The sequence below is a fragment of the Pyrgilauda ruficollis genome, unplaced genomic scaffold (assembly GCF_017590135.1).
Source record: "Pyrgilauda ruficollis isolate IOZ18807 unplaced genomic scaffold, ASM1759013v1 scaffold12, whole genome shotgun sequence".
Taxonomy (NCBI): domain Eukaryota; kingdom Metazoa; phylum Chordata; class Aves; order Passeriformes; family Passeridae; genus Pyrgilauda; species Pyrgilauda ruficollis.
In genome coordinates, this window is record NW_024510321.1 from 12319437 (window position 1) to 12332305 (window position 12869).

General features: G+C 41.3%; 1 protein-coding gene across 9 annotated transcripts in view; it reads left to right on the plus strand.

Moving 5' to 3' along the window:
- Positions 1–1280: 1280 nt before the first annotated feature.
- The window catches only part of ARHGAP12 (Rho GTPase activating protein 12), a 75154-nt gene continuing 63565 nt past the window's right edge, over positions 1281–12869 (plus strand). For 2 of the 9 annotated variants that reach the window (XR_005956870.1, XM_041487817.1), the window contains exons 1-2: positions 1281–1362; positions 5701–6452. Coding sequence is in view for 8 of the 9 variants with exons in the window: in XM_041487817.1 (XP_041343751.1) it covers positions 5784–6452 (669 nt within the window). In the remaining variant the exon portion in view is untranslated. The remainder of the gene's footprint in view (positions 1363–5700; positions 6453–12869) is intronic. The other 7 variants (XM_041487765.1, XM_041487781.1, XM_041487756.1 and 4 more) reach the window with 4 other exon arrangements.

Here is a 12869-nt window from a genome sequence, read left to right on the forward strand (position 1 = left end):
TCAGTTACAGTCAGTTCATGCTTTCAAGGTTATCTTTGCAACCAGGAGAACTAGATACTGCTTTTTCAAAGAGAATGATAAGATTACTCACAATTTGAAAATGTTGTGAAGGCCACCTAAATGTTTTCAAACAATGTTTGAAAACTTTATTTAATACAGTAAGAGACACCAAGGGAGTTAACTCGAAATAAATGTCAAGGACTATTTCTTATTATTTCTCTTTGGACAACTATTTAAAAAAAGTGGTTTCTTCAGGTATCGTCTATTAAGCAGTCAGACCGACCCCTGCTTGCATCGAGGAAGGTTCATGGTTTTTGTTTTCCCTCTGTTCGTCTCAGCAGGGACAGAAAGGCCCGGGTATTTCACACAGCGCATCATTTGGGCGCTGCTGGCGTGTCTCCAGCAGCCGCCCCGGAGCCCTGCAGCAGCCCAGGGTGAGGCGGGCAGCAGGACGGCCGGGCCGGCCGGCGCGATCGCCGATTTCCCACCGGGGGCCGGGCGGTCCCGGGCACCGCCCCCGCCCCACCCCCGCCCGGGCCCGCCCCGGCACGTGACCCGCGGTGACGCCGCCGTGCCCCGGAGCCGACACTCGCCGGGGCCGCGGCGGGAGAGGAGCCGGAGCCGCCCCTGGGTAGGTGCGGGGCGCTGCCGGGCGGCGGGGCCGGGCCGCCCGCGCTGCCGTGTGCGAGCGGCGCCCGCTCACCTGCGGGAGACAAAGGGAGGCAGCGGCGGCCCCGCCGCCCTTCCCGGGCGCGCCCGCCGGGCCGGGGGGATCTGCCGCCCTTGCGTGAACTTGAGCGCGGTAACTTGGGGTGGCTGGGCCGGGCTGGTCGGGGCGGCCGTGCCGCGCTATTTATAGCCAGCCCTCGCAGTCAACAACTTAACAAAAGCCCGCACCGAGGAGCGAGCGGGGCTGGCAGAGAGAGAGCGAGCGAGCGGGGGGAGGGGGGCGCGGGCTGCAGCGGCGCTGAAAAGTTGTCCTGACACTTGTTTAAAATGCATCGCTTATTCAGTGCTCTGAGTCACGGGCAATTATTAAATGGTTGCTTATTATGCCTCTAGCGTTTAAAGACGGGTGAGCTCCGGGTAGGTAGTTTACTTGCGAGTAGTGCTCGATTTCGAAGTGTGTTTGAGGAAAGAGTGAAGGGCTAAGGTTGTTTTCATACAGCTTGTAAGTTGTCTATGTTCTGGTTATATCTGTCATTTCCATTTGCCTCTGTTTGTATGCAACTTTTGCATACTCTCAATGCGTGCTTTGCAGAGGGTGGCTCTTGCAGGCGCTGGTGAGGACTGGTCTGCAGGAAAACACTGGCTGAGGAGTCAGGTGTGCTGGACAAGCAGTGGTGCCCCTTGGCAGGAAAGGTATGAATGGGGTTGAAGTCTGACAAGGGACCAGTCTCCCAGGCAATGGTCATATGGATACAGCCTGAACCCCTAAGAAAACTGCTCAGGGAGAAGCAGAATCATGGAATCTCTTGAGGTGTAGCCAGGGTATCTCATCTGGCCTGAACTGTTAAGAATTTATCTTAATTTAGCCTTCATAATTGAGTTTATTTCTGTATCAGCACTGCGTAAGGGTTCATTTCAGTAGTGGGTGAAGTTTGATGCTGAAAATGGAAAAAGATTACACAAGTCAACTGCTGCTGCTTTGTAGGACACTGCGAACAAGGTCACACAAAGAAATTTAAGGCGATCTGTTGGTACTCTGTAGCATTTTTAACAATTTATCATCTGCTTGTATTGGAAAGTAAGTAACAATTCCCTGTCCCCGGTAGGGTGTTTTTGGTTGGGTTTTTTTTTTTTTTACTCCAGAGGAAGATAAAAGAATAGTGAAAAAGTATTTTAGGTTATTTCCCAAGACTGAGTTATCTTGTTCTGGAAGATGAGAGGCAAATGCCTGTGCCTGATAATTTCAAAAGAGAGGGTGGGGGTGAGTCTTGAATTCTAGGATAGTGCTGAAAGTAGGGGTGATCATGTCTCATATGATACATGAGCATACTATATGTGCATCACGTATGATCGTATTTATCATTCTGTGTCTTAGGACCGTGCTTCTTTCAAGCATTTGCATGGACTTCAGGATCAATCGAGGGAGCATCATTCTGTAGCTAAGACTGGGTGCTGTAAGGAGGTGAGGGTGCAGCTGCAGGGCTTAGGATGCTCCAGGAGAGGCTGAGCTCTGAGCGGACCTACAGCTCCGAACCCTGCCTGCCTGAGGGTGATTGCAGCTGTCACATCGGGTCTAGATAAAAACGCTCTCGTTTTGTGGGGACGCACATAAAAACGTAACTAGATGCAAGTGTTGGCATGCCGAACCCCTGGTGCCGCGTGTGCACCCGCTTGTGGGGAGAGTTCCCTGGAGCCCCGAGTGCGGAGCGGGCAGGGCCGGCCCGGTGCCGGGAGGGTGCGATGGGGCAGGGCCGGCCCGGTGCCGGGAGCAGCGGAGCCCATGGGCGATGGGGCAGGGCCGGCCCGGGCAGGGGCGCGCCCGCGGGCGGAGGGCTGGGGGGAGGGAGGAGCTGACCTCTGCGAGCACCCAGGGTTGCCAGCCTTAGTCAGCCTTAGCTGAGTAAGAGATGGGAACGGTTCCATCGCAGCCGGAGTCCGAAGGGATCTCTCTGGCCCGGTGCAGAGTGAAAGCCCTGCTCGCCTCTCTCGCACCGCTGCCGCACCCGGTGCCGGCTCTGCTCCCGTGGGACAGCGGGAATGCTCCATGGAATGGTGGTTTGTGTGTCCACGTGGAGATGTGACCCACCTTAGATCGCTTGCCAGTAGCGATTGGGGTTTTCTTCACCAGGAGAAAAGCAAGGTCTGAGTCTCATTTTGTGTTCACGAACATAGATTTTCTTAATGAGGCCATTTGTTATTAATCTCTCAATCAGATACTGAGACTTTATTTAAGGTATTAAGGTATGAAAGCTTACACGTTTTCTGTGGAAGTAAATGGTTTTATCATCCTCTAGAGTAGTTCAACCTTCTTTACCAATGTGGATGCCATCGAGCATGACAGGTAAATGGTAAGGAGTAAAAAATACTTTGAGGTTACAAGGACTGACCAGCCCTACTACTTCAGCTGTTGGCTGTAGCACAGTGAAGTCAGTGCTCCAAGTGTCAATATGGTGCATTCACACCTGCATTGTTGTGAGCCCCTTGCAGCAGAGGTTTGACCAAGGCTCCTGTGGCTCTTTAAACTGTGTTCTATGAGACAGCTTCATGAAAGGGCATTACAGTTAGCTGTCCCCTGGGTTGCACAGAGAGTACAGGCAGTCTGCCTTTTGTGACACAAGAGCTGCATTAAAAGATCAAAGCAAAACAAAAATTAATGCATTTGAATTTGTGAAATCAAGGCCATGGTAGTTGTTTGCTGATCTTCAGGGTTAATTTCCCACCTATACCATACATATTTCTTGGTTTTTTGGGTTGAGGAGGAGAATTAGACCCTTGCTCGTTCCTGATGATGTGATCTGTTTGTAAAACTGTTTTAGTATTCTGGCTGAACACAGCCTGTCTCTCTTTAATCATATGTTCAACATTACCAAATGTTTGCTATTGACTTGATAATTTTGCAGCTTGGATGAAAGACCAAAAATTGTGCTGCTTATTTTTGTTGTTTCTTTTTTGTTGTTATTTTTTGGAGAGGGATTAGGCTGCAAAACTGACTTCAAAAGTGGGTAGAGCTATATTTGTAGTGGTTCTGTTTTATTTAACTTGTATTATTCAAAATTTTGGAGCTTTTTAAACATAACATGCAACCTGTTGAACCTTTCTGTCTTGAAAAGATGTTAAGCATGCATTCTCAATAAGTAGTCATATGGAACTGGCAAAAAAGGAATGAAAAATCCAAGCTTTTAAACATTTGTTAATCCTGTGGGAAACCAGAGGCTTATGTTCTCTCTTTGGTTTCTGTGTGGGAGAAAGAGATTTTGAATGGATCCTTGTCCTATGGTTCAGCTTTTTGAGGTAACAGAGCTTTGAGGTAGACTGCAGCTTGGTAAGACTTGCATTTTCCTGGTGTCTGACCTGGAAACTGTGAAAGGGGTTGATAGCAACTTTGAAGAGTCGTTGGAAGGAGTCAGGTTTGCTAAGAAGAAAAAAATAGTCTTTGCATGGCAGAGCTTCCAAAACTAGGAAGAGTGGGAATGGCTGCAATTTGTTCATGTTTACCTTCTGCTGCTGTTGCTAAACAACTGCAGAGCTGCACTTAAAAACACCTATTTATGTAGAATAGCAGGTAAGCAAGTTGTTTTGTACTGAGGCTGTAAATAGACTTTGACTGTCATCATACCATTTTATGGTAGAGAGCAAACACCAGAATCCTGACATTCTTTTCTACTGCTTTCTGTTCCTATTGTCAGCTCTGTTGAATGTGGTACCATCATTCCTTCTGTCAAGTCTTTAATAAAATTGTAAATCTGACTTCGTGATTCTGTTTGGAGCCATGAAAATGGTGGTGGCTTCCTGGTTACCTGTAGGAAATGCTTCTTGGAAGTAAAAGAGGATGGTCTGTGGGAGAGAGACACAGATTAAAGATGGGCACTTCTGTCTTGGTGTAATACTTTAGCTTTTTACCTTCTACTTTGTCTCCGAGTTATGAGCCAAATGTATTTTTTCAAGGCTCAGATCAAATAACAGAAATGGCAAAAGAAAATTGAATGATCCTTAGCGGTTTCTGCTTTAGATCTCCCCAGAAGTTCTTTTCTGTTGTTATTTCTGTCCTTGGTCCCATTTAGCAGCTGAGTTCACTCTGCATGTGTGTGCCTGCATGGAATTGCATTAGTTCCACTCTGTGGCAGGGTGAAGGCTACAAATCTCATCAGAAAGTCTTAACTTGCAGAGCTGCAAGTTTCTACATAACTTTTCGCATTCGTGAAATGTGCATTTAAAAATAAAAATGTGTTTGTTAATTTTCATAAGATTAAATAAGGCAGCATTTTACTTGAATTCTCCTACTTTCTGTGTGAATAATGGAGATCTTACATGCTTTGATTTTCAAGGTTAAAATTCCTACCATGTTAATTTACAATATTGTGTTCAGTGCAAGTTGGCAAGACTAATGCTTACCCACCCATGAATTTGGACATTGATGCTACATGATTAAATAGAGAGAATTTTTTCTTGGGTGTGGATGCAGTGGCAGTTGTCTGGATTATAAAGATGCTGAAAAGTACCTTTCAGAATTTTCATGTATTATTCATTATTTCATTACCCATTTTGGTTCATAATCCTGTTGGACACTGTTGAGGTCTTTGTTTACATTTTAAGATCTGGCCCTTAAACATTTGGTTAGATCAGGTTTTCTGTGAGGTAAATAAGTCTTATTTGGAATATTTTGATTAAAACTAGTGTATTAACAGTTTATTTGAGAAATTAAGCTTATATGTAAGCAAGAGATTGACTCAGATCAGCCCCCTCACCAAATCCCCAATGATCAATCAATGTTAATCAGTAATAGAAACAATAACTAATTAATTAATGAAGCTAATGAGCCACTTGATAGCAGGAGGCTTGTGTGAATAGGACAGCTCAATCAGTGACCTAAGTTGTTCTACTGATTTTCTATTTCAACACTCGGAAGGATATCTGAAAATACTGCATGTTTCCATCAATTAGTCTAAGTAGGCAGGATTTTTTGAAAATTACTTTTATCCAAAGTGCTCTTAAACAGCCACTTGATTACATATACTTTTTTTTTTCTTACAGCTCTGAACATTAACAGGAAGATAACACTGAAACAGAATGTCGCTTACCTTTTGTCTGAAAAGGTGAATTCTTTTCAGATAGAAATGGCTGATAAGGGTGGGAAGATGCTTCCAGGACAGTTTTACATTCAAGTGGAGTACGACTATGAGTATGAGGCCAAGGACAAGAAAATTGTGATCAAGCAAGGGGAGAAATACATCTTAGTGAAAAAGACTAATGACGATTGGTGGCAAGTCAAAAGAGATGAAAATTCCAAACCCTTTTATGTGCCAGCTCAATATGTGAAGGAAATACCCCGGAAAGCACTGATGCCACCTGTGAAGCAGGCAAGCATGTTGCCAAATAACACCTTGAAGTTGACACATGGATTACAGAGATCAACAGAAAATGTGAATAAGTCACCAGAGCTTTCTAGTTTTGGAAAATCTTCTCCAGTTCAAGTTTCTTGCTTAGTTCGAGATGCCAATCAAAATCTGGGACCGAACAATAGCCCCTGTCAAACTTTTGGTTTGAGTCTGGACCTTACCCAGAACAATGGAAAACTTAGCAATGAGTTGCAATCTCCCAAGGTTTCTAATCAGTTTAGAACCATTTCCATGGGTCATTTCCCATGCCCGGAGTTCTTGGAAATAGAGAAGACCAGCTTTTTGCATGAACAATCTTGTGATTCAGCAGGAGAAGGCTCAGAAAAAATTCACCAAGATTCGGAGTCTGGAGATGAGCTCAGTAGTAGTTCTACAGAACAAGTGCAGGTAAGCTAAAAAATGGCCCTCACATCTGATTTGTTTTCTTTTTTTATTGCCATAAGAGACTTATTTCCAAAAATTTCTTGTGAGACTTATTTTCAAAAATTTCCAATTGTTCAAATAAAAATGTCTTCTGTCAGCGTGAAATTGTTACTAAAATCGAAACAGGTCATGTGCTTAGTTCTTGCAGAATTTCTGTGCTATGGGAATTGATTCCATTTACATTATTCTGTGATTTAAAGAAAGAACAACAGTGTTTCTATATTAAGATTGTTTTAATATGACATGGAATTCAGGTTATATTTTCTTTCAGAGGAATCCCTTCCTTTTTACAGGGGAGCCTACTGCTGCAACTCCTCATGACTTGGCCTGTTGAAATGTGCAAGTTACTGTCAGTTTTCCCTAAGTGTGTATAGATAACATAAGAACTGTAAATTAATGTCTTAGTGGGTTTAATTACACTTAAGACTTACATGGAGTTGAATTTCTGGCTTGATCATTTTATTTGTAGACTGTTTTAATGAGTTAGCCCTGCCAATTCTGCTTCTCACAACTTTACTCTGGATTAAAACTCAAAACATGTGAGTTTGTTAATTAGTATGGAAGAATCTCAGGAATGATGTACTCCTACTTCAGGCTAAAACTGAGCATTGACGGCCTTTGTCCTTGGTAAAGCAGTTTCTCTCACTTCTTAATTTTTTTTTTTAACAGGCATCCCCCACCCCCATCAAAAGATTAGAACTCTGACTTAATCAGGTCACTTCTAGTACGGAAACCAAGTTAATTAGTCTATTGTAATCCAGGTTTGCTCTTAAACCAGTGATGTATGTGTGCATACACATAGTTATTTATATATGTGTGTGTATAGATTTATATATGTGTGTATAGATAATTCCCCCACCTCACACTCGCCTTCCCCATCTTTCTTTAGGGACCTATTAAATTAGTTTAAATTCTGTTAAAAATTCCTGACTCTTGAACTTAATCTGTAGTATGAAACTGGTTTACCAGAGTATCTCAAATCAAACTTGATGCTAACTTTAGACATGAAAAGTTTTCCTATTGAGAGCTGTGAATCAGTACTTTGCTGATAAGAAACAATGAACACTAGGCTGGAACGAGTCAGTGTGGGAAGATCTTAAAGACACAATATTGATTAGGTGAATTACAGAGTCTTGAACTGTGTGTATATATATTTATTGAAATACTCAGAATCTGTAGCTTTTCAATATCCTACTGTATTCTTGGCATCATTTTGGATATTCAGAGTTTCTATAGTTATGGGACATCATGTCTCTAATATGTGTGTATTCAATGTTAGTTTTAACTTCATCACCCCTCCCCCAAATATTATGGAATAAATAGGATTACTGAATTTAATATATTTTCTTCAGTGACGTCTTTCTTATGCAGTGTGAGTCCATGAGCTTTCTTGCACTTTCTTTGCAGCACTGCCCTAGCTCAGTGTAGTTGATATGAACTACTCTGAACTTGGCACGATAAAGTGATTACTAGATATTTATTTTAGAAGTGTGTGTTGGCATGTTACTGCCATATTAATCAATTGCCAAACAAATGATGAAAATACCAAGGAATGTTTGGAAAGTATATCCTGCTTTAAATAGTTTACCACATTAAAATTTATATTACATGGTAGAACAGTTCCTTCTTCTGTGTTGACTATAATTTGATGCATTTCCTTCTCTAAAGCAGATGGAATTAATATTGCATGGGTGTCTTTTGTCAATAATAAATATATGGCCTGCAGCTCAGTTTCCACTGGACTTTGTGCCTCCTGATGCAGTGACACTTAATCTTTTCACCGTTCTCCCCTCTTCCCACTATACTTTATTCAACGCTACAACTGATTTATAAATTTGTATTTGAGTGGGGCAGCAATGCACGTATTGTAGACGCTGTTATGGGAGGTCTGAAGGGGGTGTGGCTTTCACAGTGTTTAAGAATAACAAATGCTAAAAATGCTACATTTTGGCTGTGGAAAATGCTTGGCAGTTTCACTTGCCATTATGAGAATCTTGGGCAACAAGAGTGCAGATGCTTGCTATGCTTTGCAGTTTGCCTTATTTTGTAACTTAATCTCATGGTGCATAATTGCAAGCTCTTTAAATACAATGAAAATGTTTGACATTTAGTAGCCGTGGGGATTAAAGCAGTGGTAGAACTGATGTCACCGTTAGCTCAGTCTGGATGTTCAGAGTGCCAGCCTTCTCACTGGAACAGCTTGGCAGTTTTTTTAGAATTCTTTCAATAATGAGCATTGTTTAGTAGAAATCAGCTGTGTAGAAATTAATGGCTCAGAAAGCTGTTTTTATTGCTCTTAGTCTGTAGTGAGAACATCAAGTTCCTGGCTTTCACGCACAAACAGGATTTCACTTCACAAGACTGACTGCTTCTCCCTCCCCTGCCTGCTGTGGAGTTCAGTTTTATGCAGTCTGCATTATAATAAACTCTAAGCTACAGGTGTTTTCTCTTAAATTTGTAAGATTAGAAGATAGAATTACCTTAATAATGCCCTCATGTAAGTAATTTTTGGTGGTGTTGAGGTGATAGCATTCAGCTTTAGCCCAACCTTCAGTGTGTTTTCACTGTCCTTGAGTACAAATATATGAGATACAGAGGAATGCTTCTCTTGTGAGATCTTTCTAAGTGGTTACATTATTCCCTGAAGATTATCCTCCTCCTCCTTTCCAGTAATGAAGTGCTGGTTCTGCAACTGTACAGTCTTGAAGTCATAGGCTTGCTGGCTGCAGAAATACTGGAAGATCCAGAGCCTCCAAAGTAATGCAAAAAGGAAGGATTTTTTAGTAGATTAAATATGTGGAGGACAGGGGGTTGGCAGTGTGAGCAGAAGTATTTGCTAATGAAGATGTAGCAAGGGGTTTGGTCGAGAGAAACATCAGGACTGGATAATGAACATTCTTGACATTTTATGCAAAGAAATGACAACTGTTCATTGCCACTCTGGTGGATAAGGCATTGTAAGAACCACACATTAGTTTATGGACTTGAACTGTGGGGGGCTGGAGGTAATGAGAGGAAGTAGGGCTTGAGGGGAAACAAGCTTCAGTTTAACCAGATTTAAATCTCTGGTGTTGACAGTAACTGCAGGTCGAATTGGAACTGAGTGAAATGGTTTGAGTGAATGCACAGCTGGGTGTAAGAATCACTGCGACAATGGTGGCACTCAAAGCTGTGAGAATCAATAAAGTTCAATACAATTTTAGGAAAATGGTGTCAGGTGTCATGTCCTGATCCCAAGGAAAGGGCAAAAATATTCCTCAGGAAGGCCAAGGATGTGAGGAAAGAGAGTTCTGAAAGAGTGATTCTTTAACAGATATGGACAGTACTTGAAAGAAGCAGATGGGATGTCTGAGCAGTATGCATTAGAAGCAGAGACCTGGGTAATTGTTCTGAAGTAAAAAAAAAAAGCACACGTTCAGGCATGCCTAAACAGGCAGGAAAAGCTGAAGCATTAAAAGTCTTTAAAAGTCTTTAAAAAGCACCCTGGGCAATGCTTGCTTTCTTACCAAGTTCTGAGAGAGAAGGTGTGCAGACAGGGAGAGAGTTGGATGAGTTCAGAGATCATGTCAAGAATGTTTAGGTGATATCTTTGAGGATGATACTTTATGATAAAATTGCAGACAGCAATTAAAATCTGCTTTTGGCAATGCTAATGGATAACCTATGGGAAATAACTTTGTTTTTGATGCATGTTACCTCTTTTGTCATAGGAGACATAGAATGTATTTAAGAGTAAATACATGGCACTGTCTAAATGTTACTTTTTATGCTTATTAAAAGTTACTTTTAGCAACAGGTTGGTTTTAATCATTATAAATATAGACAGTGACCTATTTGCAAAGATTGTTCTGTCTTTCATCCTCTTTGGTAATTGACTATTGCATAAACTGTGAAGCACTAAAGGGGATTATCACTAGGATGGCTGTTTTGCTTTGATTAATTCTGAGTAGTAAAGATCTTAAAGAGCTCTTTCTGTCTTGCCTTTGCCATTTCTGTGTGATTGCAGTAACTTTTTAGTCAGGAAAATAAAATATTTTCTGTTTCTGTGGATGTCAGCTTATCTTCTGGAGATCTTGGCGTTCTTGACTTTGTCAAGAACTTAGTTGAAAGACTAGTGGCAGATTTTTAGTGTTAGACTGCCTTGCTGGTCAAACATTAAACCTCTTAAATAAATGGCTCTCACTGTTTTGTGAGGAACAGAATCAGTTTGCTTCTATGATAAGAAATTTCATGCTGTTTTTTAAATTTCATTAATTTGTCCAAGAGATGAGTAATTTGACAGTATGAAGGAAGCATGCAAGATTTTTTTCTTAATAAAACTGAACATGTTTGCAGATTCATGGTGATATGTATAATGTAGTAGTTTGAATTATGTTTTAAGTACCATCCTTTAGTCTCTTACCTTCTTAAAAACAGCACTTGTTATTTTAATGATGTTAAATGCTGAAATAATATGCACATTATAATGAGGTGAAGAATTACTTTCAATGACAAGGAACTAAAAGCTTTATAATTTAAGGAGTTTTATAAAACATGATTTTTTTTTCTGATGATTTTGGTAGCTGCTGCTAGAGTGAAGCTGTTGTAAACAGCTTGAAATGTTTGCTAAATTACATTAATAAGTCAAGGGTTCTGGACAGATAATATTAGGGAGTATTTTTCCTGGCTGATTTTGTGTATGTGGGTTTTTTTTTTTTCCTACACAGTGTTGACAGGTCTGGATAGTTTCATTTTATGGTGCTGCTGTTTGTGATCAGCTTGGCCTCTGTAGTTTTAATATGTAAATCAGGTTGCTGATAGTTCTCCCTCTCAGTCCAGGTGAGTAAATCTGGATTTAGGTGCCCTAAAATGAGCAGCCCTTGTATGCCACTAAGGCTGCCTACAGCCCATATCCCATATGCTGCTCTGCCCATCCCTGCTGCAAATCAGATTGAGCTTCCTTAAGAAAAGTAAACAGCAAGCACCAGCGTTAGCTGTGTGGGGCACTTGTCAGAAAATCACGACCTGTGAGACAAGTTGGTTTTAGTTGACTGGCTTGTTCTAATACTGGTGATGGAATGCTCAGCTGAGTAAGCTACAGATCTGCTTGGTACATGCAGCTTTGTGTTGTGCTTTCAGACTTGAAACAAACATCTAGTGCACTGTCAAAATTCTGCAAGTGCCAACACAGTCTTTTGACTCTTGCACTCCTATTTACCCTAATTTCATGCAGAAAATGGTGAAATGGAACTTTGAAGGCACTGATTTAGATGAATAAACCTGCAGCTTTTATCCTGGTAGAATTACTTCCTAGTTCAAATGAAGCTCAAGCTGCCTTACGTAAGGAATAATAGTCATAATATGGAATTGATTTTTCTGTTTTTACCTAGAAAAGTGTAATTTCTAGTGTGCAATGTGTGAGTTTTGGTGCATGCTGCCCCACCTGCCTTTTCTTTTGAATTTGTGCCAAGTGCCAGCCTCAGCAGGGTGATGACAGAGTCTTTAGGGATGGTGAAGTAAATGTTTTAACAGGAAAGCAGCCCTAGGAAAAGGAATGGGAGTTTTGTCTCCCTGCTGCCTAAGTTGAAAGCAGCTGGGGATACTGGGGACTAGCTTTTTCTTGTTGGCAGTGCTTCTGTCATTTGAAGTAGGGAACCACCAGACACAGAAAGGACTGTAATAGGTAAAACTCTGCCTGAGACTGTTTTGAGAATATTTGGTAATATCTTGTTCTCTCACATAGCTCTGGGTACAAACAATTGCTTTTGCTATGTCTTTACCTGGTTACGATCTAGGCAGTTGTTTAATATTGCAGGGCTTGCCTATAGAACAAAGGTGCTGTTATTCTGTAGAATCCTAAAGAAAGTATCATTTGTTTCACAGCAGTGTGACAAAACGTCAGGGAACGTATGACTCTGTAGAATAAAATACAAAACACTTTTTTCCTTTTTTTTTTTTTTTTTTTAGGCAGCTCTCTGGAATAGTAGACATTTGTGCTTAAAAAAAAGCAAGCAAAATTTTTGCATATCTAGTACCCAAACAGCTGATCTGTCTCTGACATGCCTTGCCAGGTATGTTTGATTTAAAAACAATAGAGACAAATGGCTTTTGCCTTTATGTGGAGTTTGTTCTAAAGCTAAGGGCAATACTTCTGGACAAAACAGTCGTTCAGGATAGTAAGAACTGAGGATTTCCAAATTATTTCTCTGATAGTGAGTAACTGAACAATATACTGTTAGAATATTTGTATCAATTTTGAATTTAGCCTGTCTTAAAAGGTCTTCTGACCTAGTTCTTGGGAAAGACAGATTTCTAGTAGATTATAGTTCTATTCTGGTAGATATGAAAGTGCTAAGTTAGTGCAGAGAGGCATTCAAACAAGCACAGAGAATGTCAGTAGTA